The sequence below is a fragment of the Cricetulus griseus genome, chromosome 3 (assembly GCF_003668045.3).
Source record: "Cricetulus griseus strain 17A/GY chromosome 3, alternate assembly CriGri-PICRH-1.0, whole genome shotgun sequence".
NCBI classification, from domain to species: domain Eukaryota; kingdom Metazoa; phylum Chordata; class Mammalia; order Rodentia; family Cricetidae; genus Cricetulus; species Cricetulus griseus.
This window is the reverse complement of record NC_048596.1, coordinates 94,007,971-94,026,938: the sequence shown is the minus strand read 5'-3', so window position 1 is coordinate 94,026,938 and position 18,968 is coordinate 94,007,971. Positions and strand designations below refer to the sequence as shown.

At 43.0% G+C, this 18,968-nt stretch overlaps 1 protein-coding gene across 1 annotated transcript in view; it reads left to right on the top strand.

Moving 5' to 3' along the window:
- Nucleotides 1-18,968, top strand: part of Dnhd1 (dynein heavy chain domain 1) — a 70,636-nt gene that overhangs the window by 29,693 nt on the left and 21,975 nt on the right. The window contains exons 19-23 of the mRNA XM_027404954.2: nucleotides 28-235; nucleotides 14,936-15,061; nucleotides 15,382-15,479; nucleotides 15,595-18,484; nucleotides 18,667-18,844. Of these exons, the coding sequence (XP_027260755.2) occupies nucleotides 28-235; nucleotides 14,936-15,061; nucleotides 15,382-15,479; nucleotides 15,595-18,484; nucleotides 18,667-18,844 (3,500 nt within the window). The remainder of the gene's footprint in view (nucleotides 1-27; nucleotides 236-14,935; nucleotides 15,062-15,381; nucleotides 15,480-15,594; nucleotides 18,485-18,666; nucleotides 18,845-18,968) is intronic.

Here is an 18,968-nt window from a genome sequence, read left to right as displayed (position 1 = left end):
CTGGTTTCTGAGACATACCTTTTCCAGGTCTGGCAGTATAATAAGGAACGAATCCATGCCCAAGAGATCCTACAGCAGATGCAGCAGTACTGGGAGGGGCGCCAGCTGCGCCTGCTCAACTTCATCCTGCATGTGCCCTACAAGCCCCCAGCCTCAGAGCGTTCCAAAAAGCAGGCATTCCGAAGCCCCCAGTGGGAGTTAGTGGGCAAGGATAGTGGCACCTTCCTCCTCTCAGGTGAGTCTCAGCCTTTGTAATCCAGTGAATGCCTCCAGCTAAATGAAGGCTTTACTCATTTACCAGTTCCTGTCAAATATGGCTCCTGTAGACAGGCCCCAATCCTTAATCATAGCTTTGAGGCATCCATGTGTTGAGATGGTATCTTCCAAGCTCTTAATGTCTTAATCTTTGCAGGAACTCAGCCTCCCATCCTCCCATGCCCCCCACTGACCTCCCCAGCCCACCCCCACCCGCTCCCCAAGGATAGTGAGGCCGTCCACGGGGATCATCTAAGTCTGTCACATCATTTGTGGGAGGGCCTAGGCCCTCTTTCATGTATCTGGGCTGCAACAGTACCCCTCCATTGGGAATGGGCTCCCAAAGTCCATTTGTGCACTAGAGATAAACACTGGTTCCACTGTTAGAGGCCTGCCCAGGCCTCCTAGCTGGCACCCACCATCAGAAGGCTTGCTTTGGTCCAGCGCTGGTTCTCCAGCTTTATGACTAAGAGTCTCTGTGCTCTCACTTGGTCAGGTCAGCTGTTTGTCTTCAGAAAAAGGCAGGCCTCTTATGTATATCAGCCAGCCATGGTATATCAAGTTGTGGTAAGGCTAGACACTTCCTCTCCTATTGAGGCCGGACAAGGCAACTCAGTAGGAGGAATGGGTCCCCAAAGAAGGTAACACCGTCAGAAAAAAACCCTGCTCCCACTGTTAGGAGTCCCATAAGAAGACCCAAGTTACACAACTAACATGTACAGAGTGCCTAGGTCAGTCACATGCAGGCTCTCTGGTTGGCAGTTCAGTCTCTGTGAGCCCTTATGAGCCCAGATTCATTGATGCTGTGGATTTTCTTGTGTCCTTGGCCCCTCTAGCTCCCATGATCCTTCCTCCCCCTCTTTTGCAGGATTCCCCAAGCTTCACCTAATGTTTCACTGTGCGTCTCTGCATCTGGTTCCATCAGTTGGGCTAGACAATGATCTATGAGTATAGCAGAATATCATTAGGAATCATTGCATTGACGTTTTTGCCAGCCATGTTTGATTCTATCCTAGATCTCTGGGCTGTCCAGTCTCTGGATCTAGGTTATTCAGGCAGTGTCAGGGGTGGGCTTCTTCTCATGGTGTGGGTCTCAATCTGGACCAGTCATTGGTTGTCCATTCCAATAATTTCTGTGCTATCTTTATCCCCTTCCCCCTGCACATCTTGTAGGCAGGGCAAATTGTAGGTCAAAGGTTATGTGGCTGAGTTGGGGGTTACAGGAGATGGCTGGTTCAGACTCTGTATCCCCCATTGCTAGGAGTCTTAGCTAGGGTCATCTTCAAGATTCCTGGGAGTTTCCATTGCACTAGGTTTCTAGCTCATCCCAGAGGTGCCCCTGATTACAGCTGTCTCTTCCAGTGCTCTCTCCCTCCCCTCACCTGATCCCACCTATTCCCACATCTTCTCCATATCCCTCCTCCTAATCACCTGTGATGTCTATTCTATTTCCCCTTCACAGTGAGATTAATGTGTCCCCTGTGAACTCTCCTTGTTACTTAGCTTCTTTGGGTTTGTAGATTGTAGAATAGTTATCCTTTGTGGCTAATACCCACTTATAAGTGAGTACATACTATGTTTGTCTTTCTGGGTTACCTCACTCAGGATGAACTTTTCTAGTTCCATCCATTTGCCTGCAAATTTCATGATGTCATTGTTTTTTAAAAGCTGAGTAACAATTATATAAATGTACCACATTTTCTTTATCCATTCTTCAGTTGAGTGACATCTATGTTGTTTTAAGTTTCTGACTATTATGAATAGAGCAGCAATAGACATGGATAGAGTTGAATGAATAAAGCTGCTATGAAAATAATTGAGCAAATGTCCTTGAGGTAGGTAGACATCCTTTGGGTATAATACCTAGCAGTTCTATGACTGGTTCCTGAGGTAGATCCATTCCAAATTTTCTGAGAAACTGCCATATTGATTTCCAAAGTGGCTGAACAAGTTTGCACTCTCACCAGCAGTGAAGGAGTGATCTCCTTGCTCCATATCCTCACCACATGAGCTGTCACTTGTATTTTTGATCTTAGCCATTCTGACAGGTATAAAATGGCATATCAAAATCGTTTTGATTTGCAGTCCTCTGACATCTAAGGATGTTGAACATTTCTTTAGGTGTTTCTTATCCATTTGCAATTCCTCTAATGAGAATTCTGTTTAGATATGTACCTCATTTTTTAATCGGATTATTTGGTTTGTTGGTGTCTAGATTCTTGAGTTCTTATTTTGACAGTCAGCCCTGTCAGATGTGGGGTTGGTGAAGATCCTTTCCCATCCTGTAGGCTGCCATTTTGTCCTTTTGATAGTGACCTTTGTCTACAGAAAGCTTTTCAGTTTCATGAGATCCAGTTTATTAATTGTTGAACTTAGTGCCTGTGCTATTGGTATTCTATTCAGGTAGTTATCTCCTGTGGCAATGAGCTCAAGGCTATTCTCCACTTTCTCTTCTATTAGATTTGGTGTATCTTGTTTATGTTGAAGTCTTCGATCCACTTGGACTTGAATTTTGTGCAGGGTGATAGATATCTATTTACAATGCTATGTCTACATGCGGACATCCAGTTAGACCAGCTCCATTTGTTGAAAATGCTTTCTTTTTTCCATTGTATATTCCTAGCTTCTTTATCAAAAATCAGGTGTCCATATTATGTGGATTTACTTCTGGGTCTTCAGTTCTATTCCATGGATCAACCTGTCTGTTTTTATGCCAACACCATATGTTTGATATCAGGGATGGTGATACCTTTAGAAGTTCTTTTACTGTACAGGATTGTTCTAGCTATCCTGGGCTTTTTGTTTTTGTATATGAAGTTGAGTATTGTCCTTTCAAGATCTGTTAAGATTTGTGTTCAAATTTTGATGGAGACTGCATTGAATCTGTAGATTGCCTTTAGTAAGAAAGCCATTTTTACAATGTTAATTCTACCAACCCATGAGCATGGGAGCTCTTTCCATCTACTGATATCTTCTCCAATTTCTTTCCATACAGGTTGCTTGGTTATAGTTACACCACGATATTTTATATTATTTGTGGGTATTATTAAAGGTATTGCTTCCCTAATTTCTTTCTCAGTCCATTTGTCATTTGTATATAGGAAGGCTACTGATTTTTTTTTTTTTAGTTTAGTTTAGTTTGTATTCAGCCACTTCACTGAACATATTTATCTGCTATAGGAGTTCCCTGATGGAATTTTTTGTTGTTGTTGTTTTCGAGACAGGGTTTCTCTGTATAGCTTAGGAGCCTATCATGGCACTCGTTCTGGAGACCAGGCTGGCCTCGAACTCACAGAGATCTCCCTACCTCTGCCTCCCGAGTGCTGGGATTAAAGGCGTGTGCAACTAACGCCTGGCCCCCGATGGAATTTTTAGGGTCACTTATGTATATTCTCATATCTTCAGCAAATAGTGGTACTTTTTTTAAAATTTTATTTATTAGTTCTAGTTAGGGAACAAGCTTGTTTCACATGTAAGTCCCTTCTCCCTCTCCCTCCCCTCACCCCCATCCCTCCTCCCTCACTCCCACCTACCCCCCACCCCATCCACCCACCACTCCCCAGGCAGGGTAGGGCCCTCAATGGGGATTCTGCAAAGTCCACCAAATCTTCCTGTGCTGGTCCTGGGCCCTTCCCCATGTGTCCAGGGCCAGAGTGTAACCCTTCACGTGGGATGGGCTCTCAAAGTCCCTTCTTGCACTAGGGAAAAATACTAATCCACCACCAGAGGCTCCCTGGAGTGCAGAGGCCTCTTTATTGACATCCATGTTCAGGGGTCTGGATCAGTCTTGTACTGGCCTCCCAGAGAGCATCTGGGGTCGATGTGCTCTCCCTTGTTCAGGCCAACTGTTCCTGTTTCTCCAACCTAGTACAGACCTCTTCGCTCTTCATCCCTTCCTCTCTTCAACTAAATTCCCGATTTCAGCTCAGAGTATATCTGTGGATGTCTTTCTCTGCTTCCATCAGCCACTGGATGAGGGCTCTAGGATGGCATAAAGAGAAGTCATCAATCTCATTTTAGGGGAAGGGCTTTTAGGTTATCCTCTCCACCATTGCCTGGATTGTCAGATCGTGTCATCCTTGTAGGTCTCTGGAGATCTCCCTGGTTCCAGATCTCTTCTCGGACCTATAGTGGCTCCCTCTGATATGGTATCTCTCATCCTGCTCTCTCTCCTCTATTCTTCCCCCAACTCAATATTTCTGCTCCTCCATTTCCTCTCCTCTACTCCTCTTTTCTTGCTCTCATTGTAGCAGCTCCCTCCCCCCTACCCTCATGTTCCCAATTAGTTCAGGAGTTCATGCCACTTCCATTCCTGGGGACCATTTATCCCTTAGAGTCCTTCATGTTTCCTAGTTTCTGTGGTGAAGAGGATTATAGGCTGGTAATCCTTTGCTCTATGTCTAAAATTCATATTATGAGTGAGTGCGTACCATGTTTGTCTTTTTGTGACTGGGTTACCTCACTCAGGATGGTTTCTTCTAGTTCCATCCATTTGCCTGTGAATTTCAAGATTCCATTGCTTTTTTCTGCTGAGTAGTACTCCATTGTATAAATGTACCACATTTTCTCAATCCATTCTTCAGTTGAGGGGCATCTAGGTTGCTTCCAGGTTCTGGCTATTACAAACAATGCTGCTATGAACATGGTTGAACATATGTCCTTGTTGTATGAACATGCACTATTTGGGTATATACCCAAGAGAGGAATGGCTGGATCTTGAGGTAGACTGATTCCCATTTTTCTGAGCAACCGCCATACTGATTTCCAGAGTGGTCTTACAAGTTCGCACTCCCACCATCAATGGAGGAGTGTTCCTTTTTCTCCACATCCTCTCCAGCATAGATTGTTATAGTGGGAAATTACCAATACAGAGTCAGGTAGAAATATAAGGGTATTTAATAGGGAAAAGCCTTACTTACAGAGCGACGGCAGCAGCCTGTACAGCAAGCAGCAAAGAGAAACCGAAAGCGCAAACGCAGTCACACTAGGTCACTCTGACCACACCCTCACAAGCGTGGTCAGGCACACTTGTAGCCAGCCCCTAAGTAGGCGTGGCTACAGTTTCCCCTACAGATTGTCATTGGTATTTTTGATTTTAGCCATTCTGACAGGTATGAAGTGGTATCTCAGAATTGTTTTGAGTTGCATTTCTCTGATGACCAATGATTTTGAGCACTTTCTTAAGTGTCTTTCAGCCATTTCAGATTCCTCTGTTGATTATTCTCTACTTAGTTCTGCACCCCACTTTTTAATTTCATTGTTTGGTGTTTTGGTGGCTAGCTTCTTGAGCTCCTTATATATTTTGGAAATCAGTCCTCTGTCAGATGTGGGATCGGTGAAGATCTTTTCCCATTCTGTGGGTGGTCGTTTTGTCCTACTGACTGTTTCCTTTGCCTTGCAGAAGCTTCTCAGTTTCAGGAGGTCCCATTTATTAATTGCAGACCTCAATGTCTGTGCTACTGGCATAATGTTCAGGAAGCGGTCTCCTGTGCCAATTTGTTTAAGGGTAATTCCCACTTTCTCTTCTAGAAGATTCAGTGTGGCTGGATTTATGGTGAGATCTTTGATCCATTTGCACTTAAGTTTTTTGCATGGTGACAGGTATGGATCTATGTGCAATTTTCTGCATGTCCGAATCCAATTGTACCAGCACCATTTGTTGAAGATGCTATCTTTTTTCCATTGTATAGATTTAGCACCTCTGTCAAAAATAAGGTATTCATAGGTGCGTGGGTTAATATCAGGGTTTTCAATTCGATTCCATTGGTCTATCTGTCTATTCTTGTGCCAATACCAAGGTGTTTTCAGAACTATTGCTCTATAGTAGAGCTTGAAGTCAGGGATGGTGATGCCTCCCAAAGATCCTTTATTGTAAAGAGTTGTTTTGGCTATCCTGCGTTTTTTATTTTTCCATATAAAGTTGAGTATTGTTCTTTCAATGAGTGTGAAAAACTGTGTTGGGATTTTGATGGCGATCACACTGAATCTGTAGATTGCTTTTGGCAGGATTGCCATTTTTACTATGTTAATTCTACCTATCCAAGAGCATGGGAGATCTTTCCATTTTCTGGTTTCTTCTTTAATTTCTTTCTTTAAAGTCTCCAAGTTCTTATTGTACAGGTCTTTCACTTTTTAGTTAGTGTTACCCCAAGATATTTTATGTTGCTTGTGGACATTGTGAAAGGTGATGTTTCCCTGATTTCTTTCTCATTGGATTTATCATCTGTGTATAGTAGGGCTACTGATTTTTTTTTTGAGTTAATTTTGTATCCTACTACCTTGCTGAAGGTGTTTATCAGCCGTAGGAGTTCCCTGGTAGAGCTTTTCAGGTCACTAATGTAGACTATCATGTTGTCTGCAAATAGTGAAAGTTTGACTTCTTCCTTTCCAATTTGTATCCCTTTGATCCCCTTTTCTTGTCTTATTGCTCTAGCCAGAACTTGAAGTACAATATTGAAGAGATATGGAGAGAGTGGACAGCCTCGTCTTGTTCCTGATTTTAGAGGAAACGCTTTGCATTTCTCTCCATTTAGTTTGATGTTGGCTATTGGTTTGGTGTATATTGCGTTTATCATGTTTAGATATGTTCCTGTTATTCCTGTTCTCTCCAAGATCTTTATCATGAAGGGATGTTGGATTTTGTCAAAGGCTTTTTCAGCATCTAGTGAGATGATCATGTGGTTTTTCTTTTTCAGTTTGTTTATATGGTGGATTACATTGATGGATTTTCATATGTTGAACCATCCTTGCATCCCTGGGATGAAGCCTACTTGATCATGGTGGATGATTTTTCTGATATGTTCTTGGATTTGGTTTGCCAATATTTTATTGAGTATTTTAGCATCGATGTTCATGAGGGATATCGGTCTGTAGTTCTCTTTCTTAGTCTTATCTTTGTGTGGCTTGGGTATCAAAGTGATTGTAGCCTCATAGAAAGAGTTTGGCAATATCCCATCTGCTTCTATTGTGCGGAACAGTTTGAGGAGTACTGGTATCAGCTCTTGTTTGAATTTCTGGTAGAATTCTGCAGTGAAGCCATCTGTCCCTGGGCTTTTTTTGGTTGGGAGGCTTTTGATGACTGCTTCTATTTCATTAGGGGTTATGGGTCGATTTAAACTGTTTATCTGATCTTGGTTTAATATTGGTAAGTGATATTTATCCAGAAAGCTGTCCATTTCCTTTAGATTTTCCAATTTTGTGGAATACAGGTTTTCAAAGTATGACCTGAAGATTCTCTGGATTTCCTCAGTGTCCATTGTTATATCCCCCTTTTCATTTCTGATTTTGTTAATTAGCATGCTCTCTCTCTGCCTTTTGGTTAGTTTGGTGAGAGGTTTGTCTATCTTATTATCTTCTCAAAGAACCAACTCTTTGTTTCATTGATTCTTCGTACTGTTTTCCTAGTTTCTACTTTGTTGATTTCAGCTCTCAGGTTGATTATTTCCTGGCGTCTACTCCTCCTTGGTGTGTTTGCTTCTTTTTGCTCTAAAGCTTTCAGTTGTTCTGTCAATTCTCTAATGTGACTTTCCTCCAGTTTCTTCATGTGGGCACTTAGTGCTATGAACTTCCCTCTTAGCACTGCTTTCAGAATGTCCCATAAGTTTGGGTATGTTGTGTCTACATTCTCATTAAATTCTAGGAAGTCTTTAATTTCTTTTTTTATTTCTTCCTCAACCCAGGAATGGTGCAATTAGATGTTGTTCATTTGCCACGTGAATGTAGGTTTTCTGCAATTTGTATTGCTGTTGAATTCTAGCTTTAATGCATGGTGGTCTGATAAGATACAGGGGGTTATTTCAATTCTTTTGTAAGTGTGGAGGTTTGCTTTGCTGCCAACTATGTCGTCAATTTTTGAGAAGGTTCCATGTGGCACTGAAAAGAAGGTATATTCTTTTGTGTTTGGATGGAATGTTCTATAGATATCTGTTAAACCCAGTTGGGTCATAACTTCTGTCAGATCTTTTGTTTCTTTGTTAAGTTTCTGTCTGGTGGTCCTGTCTAGTAGTGTAAGGCGGGTGTTGAAGTCTCCTACTATAAGTGTGTGTGGTTTTATGTGTGGTTTGAGCTTTAGTGGTGTTTCTTTTACAAATGTGGGTGCTTTCGTATTAGGGGCATAGATGTTCAGGATTGAGACTTCATCTTGATGGACTTTTCCTGTGATGAGTATGAAATGCCCTTCTTCATCTCTTTTGATTGCTTTTAGTTTAAAGTCTAATTTGTTAGATATTAAGATTGCTACATCAGCTTGTTTCTTGAGCCCATTTGATTGGAAAATTTTTTCCCATCCTTTTACTCTGAGGTATCGCCTGTCTTTGAAATTGAGGTGTTTCTTGTAAACAGCAGAAAGATGGATTCTGTCTTTGTATCCATTCTGTTAGCCTGTATCTTTTTATGGGTAAGTTAAGACCATTGACATTTAGGGATATTAATGTCCATTGTTCATTGGTTCTTCTTTGTTTTGGATTTATTGTTGGTGGTGTCATTGTGTGTGGATTTCGCCCTCCTTTTTCTTTTTGTGTTTGATAAAATTAGATTATCTATTGTCTGTGTTTTTGTGAATACAGTTATGTTTGTTGGGTTGGAGTTGTCCTTCCAGAACCTTCTGTAGTGCTGGATTTGTGGATATGTATTGTTTAAATCTGTTTTTGTCATGGAATATTTTGTTTTCTCCATCTCTAGTGATTGAAAGTTTTGCTGGGTATAATAGTCCGGGTTGACATCCATGCTCCCTTAGTGCTTGTAGAGTATCTATCCAAGACCTTCTGGCTTTCAGAGTTTCCATTGAGAAGTCGGGTGTGATTCTGATTGGTTTGCCTTTGTTTGTTACTTGGCCTTTTTCCTTTGCTGCTCTTAATATTTTCTCTTTTTTCTGTAGATTTGGTGTTTTGATTATTATGTGTCGGGGGGACTTCTTTTTGTGGTCCAGTCTGTTGGGTGTCCTTAAGCTTCTTGTACTTTCATAGGCATATCCTTTTGTAGGTTGGGGAAGTTTTCTTCTATGATTTTGTTGAATGTTTTCTGTACCTTTGAGCAGTGTTTCTTCATCTTCTTCTACACCTATTATTCTTAGGTTTGGTCTTTTTACGGTGCCCCATATTTCCTGGATATTTTGTGTTAGGGACTTGAGGTTGTGTTGGACTTGAGGATTTCTTTGGTTGATGAATGTATATCCTCTAGCGAGTCTTCAATAGCTGAGATTCTCTCTTCCATCTCTTGAATTCTATTGGTTATACTCACATCTTTAGTTCCTGATCATTTATCCAGCCTTTCCATTTCCAGCATCGCCTCATTCTGTGTTTTCTTTATTGTGTCTATTATTCACTTTCATGCTTTGAACTGTTTCAAGAACTTCCTTCACTTTTTTTCTTGCATTTCTTTAGATTCTTTAAGAGATTTGTTTATTTCTTGAATTTTTTGGTTTGTCTTTTCCTCCATTTGGTGTAATTTTTTGTTTGCTTTTTCTTATATTTCTTTAAGGGATTTTCTTGTTTCCTCTTTAAAGGTCTCTATCATGTTGCCAAGATAATTTTTGAGGTCCATCTCATCTTCATGCTCTGTATTGGGCTTTTCAGATCTTGCTGGAGTGGAGTCCCTAGATTCTGGTGATGTCATATTGGTCTTTCTGTTGTTGAGTGAAATCTTATTCTGTCTTCTTCCCATATCTTCTTCTAGTGGGTGCAGGTGGGGTCTCTCTATCTCCTCTTGTGACCCAGTGGTGTGTGGGGGCCAGGAATTCAATGTCCACAACTCTGGATGGTCTTGCTTCTCCTGATAGTCTCCTTACTCATTGTGGATCGGTTGGCAGAAAGAGATGGAAGAGTGTGGTGTTTCCAGATTCAGGGAGCTCCTCCTTGTCTGTGTGTGTCTACCCCAAGCAGGCAGGCGCAGGCCCGGGGGGGGGGGGTGGTGGTGGTGGGGGGGGTGGTCGGGGTGAGTGATGGTTTAGGCAGGGGTTGGGTAAGGGCAGAGGATCACTCACCTCATTCCTGGGTCGGTCGATGGAAAGCAAAATAGTGGTACTTTGATGTCTTCCTTTCCAATTGTATCCCTCTGATCTCCTTTTGTTGTCTCATTTTTCTGGCTAGAATTTTGTGTACTATGTTGAATCGATATGGAAAGAGTGGACAGCCTTGTCTTGTTCCTGGTTTTTGTGTAATTGCTTTGAGTTTCTCTCCATTTAGTTTGATGTTGGCTGTCAGTTTGCTGTATATTGCCTTTGTTATGTTTAGGTATGTTCCTTGTATTCTTGATCTCGTCATGACTTTTATCATGAAGGGGTATTGGATTTTGCTAAAGACTTTTTCATCATCTAATGAGATGATCATGTAGTCTTTTTTTTTCTTTCTTTCAGTTTGTTTATATGTGAGATTACACTGACAGATTTTCATATATTGAACCATCCCTGCATTTCTGGGATGAAGCCTACTTGATCATGGTGAATGATTTTTTGCATGGGTTGTTGAATTCTGTTTTTTGAGTATTTTACTGAGTATTTTTGCATCTATGTTCATGTGGGAAATTGGCCTGTAATTTTCTTTTTTTGTTGAGTCTTTGTGTGGTTTAGGTATTAGGGTAACTGTGGTCTAATAAAATGAATTTGGCAATGTTCCTTCTGTTTCTACTTTGTGGAATAATTTGAGGACTATTTAAAAAAAAAAAAAGTAGGATGGTGGTAGCACATACTTTTAATCTCAGTATAAGCAGACAGATCTCAGACCAGCCTGGTCTACAGAGCGAGTTTCAGGACAGCCAGTGCTACACAGAGAAACCCTATCTTGGAAAAAATAAAGAAAAGAAAAAAATTCTTTGTGGTTATTTCTCTCCACTTGTCAATGCTCTGTCCTCTGGATTTTACCCCCTGATTTTATGCTTTACTCACTCATCCATTCATTCCTTTTCTCACACTTGATAGAAGAGGACTCTGTTGGATCCCCGAACCTTGGGCCAAGCAGGATCTCAGCTTTATTTGCCCTTCTTCTTGGGACACAAATGGTTGATGTGGCTATACTTCTTGTAGCAATTAACTGCACAGGTGTGCAGACATGCATAGTACTTATGGCAGATTGTGGCAGTTGTATTTCTGGGTGAGCTCACCAAGGATACCTCAGTGATGCTACCATGCAGGTACAGTACCAGGTGCAGAGTGTACTCTTTCTGGATGTTGTAGTCAGGCAGGGTGGGGCCATCCTTCAGCTACTTGTCAGCAACATCAGCCACTGCTGGTTGTGTGGGATGTCTTCCTTGTCTTCAATCTTGGGCTTGACATTCTTCTTAGTCTCACTGAGCTCAACTTTGAGGGTGATGGTCTTTCCCATCAGGGTCCTCATGAAGATAGGCATGTCTGTTGATTGGCCACCTTGTTGGAAGGCAAGCCATTCTTTTATTCCCTCAGGCAGGAATCTGGAGACAAGAACTGAAACAAAGACCACAGAGGAATGATTGTTACTAGCTTGCTTCCTCTGGCTTACTCAGCTACCTCTCTTATATAGCTAAGACCCACCTGCCTAGGTATGGTTCTGCTTATATTGGGCTGGGCCCTCCTATATGAATTAGTAATCAAGAAAATTTCCACAAATATGCCCACAGATGAAGGTAGTTCCTTAACTGAAGTTCTTCCTTCTCAGATGTGTCTAGTTGAGATCTGAAGCTAACTATGACAAAGAACATCCGAGAAGATGTGTTGGGAATTGCTGGTAGGAGAAATTCTGTTACCAACATAACTGTTATCAGTGAATCTAAGAAATTAGTTAAATATGTAATGATAATAGGTAAGGAGGTAGGTAGCTAGGATTGAGATTTTTATTTTAGCTAAAATGTTTGCTAACATTTTATTCTAAGAACAAGAACTTTCTGTTAGCTCACCTTTATCTTCCATGGTTTCCATAAAAGCAGCAACTCTTTTCTCACACATATTCCAGTAGTTACAACTCTGTTAGATTAGATTATATAATTAAAATTGTGACATAACACACACACACAAATAGGTTTTCAAGCATACTCACTTAACTTGCATTTAATCAGGCATACGATTTAACTTGGAGCAACAATGCTAGAATATTCTAGATAATGGCTTGAGATTTATGTGAATTTTGATATTAGACAGTACCATTGTAGTGGTTTTATTTGCAGTGTCTCCCACATGCTCATGTATTGAGGGTTTGACTGACAGCTGATGGGCTTTTGGGAAGTGATAGGATCCTAGGACTCTGACCTCATGATAAATTCATAGTGTGATGGCATTGTTGGTTGGTAGAAGTAGAAGTAGAGGCCTAATTGGAGGAAGTAGTTCACTGGGGATGTATCCCTAAGAGCCATATTTTGCTTTGGCTCTTCCCAGTTTCCCTTTTCTCTGCTTCCTGGTCACCATGATGTAAACTGCTGTGTTTACTCTCCTTGCCATGACTGGCAAAACCTCTGAGATTATGGACTAAAATAAATCTCTCCCTCCTTAGTTGTGTGTGCCAGGCAGTTAATCGTAGCAATAAAACTTCCGATTAGTTCAGCCTGTATATCTATGATAGAAAGGGGGAACATCCACTAGAGGACCTTCCAACTTACTGAGACTAGAGCCCAAAGACTGCTTGGAACAGGAAATAGGCATGTGAAGTTAGAGAGAGTAGATCATGCAAAAGAATTTATTCAGTAATATTTGAATCATAGAGAAGTTTTGTTGTAGGGAAGTGATAAGGTCAGATGTTAGTTCAATTGGGAGGCAAAGAATAGAGACAGGAAGAACAGTTAAGAGACAACTGGTGTTAACTCAAGTGAAAAACAGTACGACCTACACTAGAATGATAGCAATGGAGAATGAGGAAAGGGGATACATTTGGGCTACTTATGAGTCTGTCTGGGCAAAATGTATAGCTAGTGCAAATTTGTCACAGAAGAGAGGATATGCCTTTTATAACAGGAATATTTTTCCTTATCACCCATCCATGTGCAGTATTAGATTTGGAGTATCTTTCCTATCCATTTTTACATGGAATTCTTGTTCACACCCCTCTTATTTAGAACTAATTATTTTTTCAGTACTGTCTGAAACATATTAAGACCAGACATCTGTAGTTAATATACCATGATTCAAAGGACATTCTCTTCCCACTTTTGACATGAGCATATTTTAAGCTGATCTCTTTACCCATGTTTGACACTGGTTCCACACTTTGTCAGTCTGCTTCTTTGTTCTATTCTACTTTCCTGTATCACCCTTAGATTAATCTGCTACCAAAGTAATTTTAAAAACTAGTGGAGTACAAACTATGAATTTGTTTATGAAGTTTAGTTTTGTGCTACCTACAGCACAAGAACCAAGTAGACTCCTCCAATCTTCAATTAGCCTACTTTCTACCCAACTTTCCCTCTGGCTTTAATTTTATATAGAGTATTATGTGCTTGACATTTCTCCCTACAGGTTTTCTCCTTTCTCTGTACTAGGCTTCTGCATCAGTTCTGGGTATATTAATCAAGGACACATTTCATGGTGGCCATACACAGTGAAACTAGGGACTTCATTCACCTGAATGAGCCCAAGATGGTGAACACTTAACTCTTACCCCAGGAAGACATGTTCTTGTAGGGTTAGTGACACTACTAATCATTCACTCTCCCTTTTAGATTCGTAGCAAAATTAAGAACATATATGAAAAGTAGTTCAACATCCAAAATATCCCCCATGAAAATGTTCTTTTTTAAATATATAATATGTTGGCAGATATTGCTAGACTTCACACAACCTCTTTTAACCTTCTTCAGAATCTGAGGTCTGGGTGGGTATATAAAGGAAAAGTGGCTATAGGGATTTGTAGTCTGCTCCACATTTCTTAGATAATCACAACAGATGGGCCTTAATGCCTCTCCACTGTTCAGTGGTCATTTAAACGGGGGATAAAACAGAGAACCCAAATTCTTCCAATATTGTTTTCTCTAGAGACACTGAGATGAAGATACTATGTATTTTCTTTCAAACATGGATAGTTAGAGAGTCCTACACCTATCCAAACCAATGTCTCTCAATTCTGTTAATTCTAGTGTCTATGCTGTACCCAAGCCTGGTCTTTCCCAAAGGAGCTAAGTGTTAAGATCATGAGAGAAAACTTTTTACCAGGCTCCCAGTAATCCCAGAATGGGTATTCTTGCTGCATAATACTATGTAGGGACTTAGAGCCATGAGGCCTCTTTCTAGGATGAATCTCTAATGCCTTAAAGAATGTCCATAGAACTAGATGAGCATGACAATATCTGGTGGGAGAAATCAGCTGGCTTAAAGTCTACCCATAGTGCCTGCTTTAAGATCTCAGTTCTCTGCCATATCAACTCTATGGCTAATGCAACCTCTGAAGATAGGCTTTAGGAGCCCAATCCCTATGGAGGGATACTTTGCTCAGCCTAGATTCAGCAGGGAGGGTCTCAGTCCTGCCCCATATGGTGTGGCAGGCTTTGATGCCTCACCCTCTCTGAGGAGTGGATGGGGGTGGGATGGGGAGAGGATGGGGGGAAGTGGGAGGACTGGAGGGAGAGGGAACTGGGATTGGTATATAAAATAGGATTGTTTTTAATTTAAATTACAAAAGAAAGGGTATTAAGGTAATTGCCTCCCCTAGAAGGTCAAGATGAGCTCTTTCTTACCCCAAACACTGCCCTTGACTCACATAGAATGACAGTGCATCTTTTTCTTCCTAAGACTACAGCAGCCTGCAAGATGCCATCCAGAACAGTCTCCAGGCACTATTCAAGATCCTAGCCATCCAAAAGTCAGGAGAGTTGCATAAAATGGCTTTAGAATGGATGAACATTATGCATGGCCTAGGTGAGTACAGGGCTGTAGTTGGGTGGATGGATGGAACCTGATGTAGACTGGTCCAGAGGTATGGAGGTGACAGGGGGACATTAGATAGAAGATGTGAAGGACAGAGTAAGGACTTTCCAGGTTCCTTCTTGGTTTGATGTGACCAGATCTTTATTTCTAGTGAATGTTTTACTTTCTGTAATCTGGTCCCTGAGTTCTGCTGAACAGTATGTTTCTGTCGGGCTACTGGGTCACTGGAGAGGTCAGATGTATGCTGGACCCCCTCGAAGGTGTTAAAACCCTAGAATCTCCCTCAAGTATTTTTCCGACTGCTTACACAGGTGCCCTACTGGAGGTGTGGGTGGCTTTCCAGCAGAAGTGGATTTTTCTAAATAAAGTTCTACATGAGATGGAGATCCAGTTTCCTGATGCTGAGCTGGTAGGGAAGGGAGTTAAAGAAGTTGGGCAAGAGCTCCTGAGTATCAGGGCTCTGAATGGAAGAGTGGAGCTATCTATCATGTTCCCCCTTACTTACCACCTTTTTTTAACCACAGAATGCCCGTTTCAAGGCCATGGATGATCAGTATCGGACTCTAATGCGAATCTCGGTGGCAGACCCAATGGTTCTGTCACTTATAGTGCCCAATTCTAAGAGGAGCCCTTACTTCCAAGGTCAGCATCTACAACAACTACTTAAAGCAGGATCTGTGGAGCTGGAGGCCATCGTCATGGCTCTGGCAGATGTCCTTTATGGGGTATGTGCCCACTTCCCCCGCCTTTTCTTCCTCAGTGACAGTGAACTGGTGGCCCTGCTTGCTGCCCCTCTAGAGGCCTGTGAGGCCCAGTCATGGGCACAGCGCTGCTTTCCTCACATTAAAGCTGTGAACTTCAGGTCTGCCCCACATGAAGAGAAAAGCAAGAATGACCAGGAGTCAAGCTCAGGTACACAGGGTCAAGTGGAGACAATTGCTGTGCTAGGGGCATTTGGAGAGAAAGTGAAGCTTCAGGATCCTCTTCCTCTACAGCCAGATCTTCCTAAGTGGCTAGCCTCTTTGGAGAAGTGTCTGCGTTTTGTAATAGTGAACTTGCTGCAGAGCTGTGTGGCCACCCGCCTTGCTCAAGGCCCGTCCCTAGTTAAGGCACTGGAAGCATTGCCTCAACAAAGACAGGCACCCATGCAATTATATGTCCAGCACTGGCTAGATGCAATCCAGGTTTTTCCATGGCAGTGCATACTGGTGGCAGAGGAGGTAGTGTGGCGGGCTGAGATGGAGGAAGTTCTATTTGAGTGGGGAACCCTGCGCACAGTTTCCATACATGTACACAAGCTGGAGGTGCTGGTGCAATTTATACGCGCTCAGAGGAGCTCCCAGGGTGAGCAACCTCTGCCTTCTGTTCTCCAGACTAGCCTATTCAGTACCCTGCTGGTCATGACAGTGACTCATCGGGATATAGCACAACTCCTGGAGAAGCACCAGGTCAGGGATCTGACAGACTTCCACTGGGTCCGCCAACTGAAGTATCACCTGGGTTCATCTCACTTGAACTCCAACAGTCCCTTGCAGTGTCTTAAGACTATTGCATCTGCTGAGCCCTCTCTGTCACCAGCTGCATGCTGGATAGATGTGCTTGGCCGGTCTTTCATATATAATTATGAGTACCTGGGGCCCAAACTGGGGCCTCTACCCAGCCTGATGCATGAACGGGAAGTGTTGGTTCTCTTATTGGCCCTGGAGGAGGTAGCCTGTGGGACCCTACTGGGCCGGGATGGTTTGGGAAAGACAGAAATGGTGACTAGCTTGGCATGGACCCTAGGCCGCCAGCTGGTAATGATGCCCTGCTTGCCCCAGATAGAATTCCGATGTCTGAGCAATTACCTGAATGGTGCCCTTCAGGGTGGGGCCTGGCTGCTGTTGGAGAATATTCACCAACTACCTGCTAGCTTGCTCTCTGCACTGGGCCAGCGTCTGGATGAGCTACACCATCTTTATGCCCCACTGTGTCAGAAAGCTTCCAAAAACATCAGTACCATAAACCCTACTAAGGCCCCATTCGTTGGTGCTGGTTTCTTTGAGAAGCATGATGTGTCCATGCGCCTTGGCTATGGCTGTTTCCTGACATTGAATGTCCTGAGACGTGATGTGCCTGCCAATCTGCACCTGCTACTCCGTCCTGTGGCATTTGCACTGCCTGACTTGCAACGAGTGGCAGAACTTAACCTGCTGTGTGCAGGGGTGCAGGACGCCTCCCGAATGGCTATTCGCCTATCAAGATTATTCTCCCTAGAGCGTGAGCTAGTGTCTGGGACCTTGCCCTGCCGCTTGCCACTGCTCAAGCAGGTACTCAAAGACACAATACAGACCCTAAATGCAACCAAGGAAGAAAATAATTCCCAGCAGCCCCACAACTCAGTTGCCCCTGAGGAGGCTGCCCTACTGCATGCCCTATTGCACTCACCTCTGTTCAGCATCCTTGATGGGTTCCGCCTACAAAAGCTCAAAGAGCTACTATGTGGGATTTTCCCTAATGCTAGCCACGTGCTGGCAGAACCTGTGACCCCTAGACTGATGAGGTCAGTAGTGGTGGAAGAACTCCAGCAGTTAGGCCTGCTTCCCACCCCTAACACACTGATGTCTCTGGAGCAGCTTAGTCAGGCACTGAGTCAGGCCTCTGGTATTCTGCTCCTGGGTCCTGCAGGCAGTGGCAAGAGTACTTGTTGGAAGAGCTTACTTAAGATTCAGAATCGACTGGCAGCCATGGAACAAACCTCAACACAGGGTTTCCAGTCTGTGGAAATTGCCCACCTATATCCTAGTGTGCTCAGCACCCAAGAATTCCTAGGGTGGTCAGAGGGTCCCTCCTGGCACTATGGCATCTTCCCCAAGCTTCTTCATGCTGCCCCTCATTGTAACAGTATGGACTCAGAAGAGCAGTTAAAGGAATTCACGGGGATCCAGCAATGGATAGTATGTGATGGTGCCCCTAATTCTACATGGATAGACTCCATCACTTGTCTCCTAAGTGACCCTCCCCAGCTTAGTCTCCCTAATGGTCAACAGATAGCACGGCCCCTCAGTACCTTTTTCTTGATGGAGGTGGCAGAGGCAAGTGGCATGTCTCCTACAGTGGTAGGCCGGTGTGCTCTAGTCTGGTGTTGTGGAGAGCAGACTTGGCAGTGCATGCTTAATGTCTTGATGGCATCCCTGCCCCATGAATACCACCTGCTGCAAGGGACAATCACTGAGCTCAAGAAATTAGCTGAAGTCCTGGTGCCTGCAGTGCTCCGATTCCTTACTCGCATAGGTGCCAGTTCTCTGCTACAGGTACATGGACATCAGACTGTTTGCCAAGGTGTGGCAGAAGTCACCAGCCTGGCCCGAATCTTGCGTGCTCTACTTGACCCCCATCTACGCTTATATGAAGAGGAGAAGACAGGTGTCCAAGGTAGGGAGGTAGAAAGGTTGGCTTTTGAGAGAACTGGGATCTTAAGGGTAACTGGGTTACACCTGAGCCAGAAGCATGGGTTCCTTGGTCAAGCTGGTCCAAAGAACTAAAAGTGAAAGAAGCTATGTAGCTGTTTTCCCTTCTGTCTTCTTTTTTTTAATGGATTCCTGTTCTGACCCCAGTGACCACTGCAGAAGACTTTAGTGGCAGCGATCTTGCGACCCAAAGCTTCAGATCTTCAAAGAGCAGGGTCAAGCCTGACAGTGACAATGTGAATAAAAGGCAGAGGAAACATTTGCTGGCTATCAGCAGCTTTCTTTTTGCCACAGTCTGGGGCTTTGGAGGCCACATTCCCTCCAGGTACCACAAAAATGGGAAGTATAGTATACAAAAGAGCTGTGGTAGATTGGTCTGTGGTAATTAGAATTCATGGGACATTACAGTGGGGACATGATAGAGTATATGAATGTCATAGATGGAAATT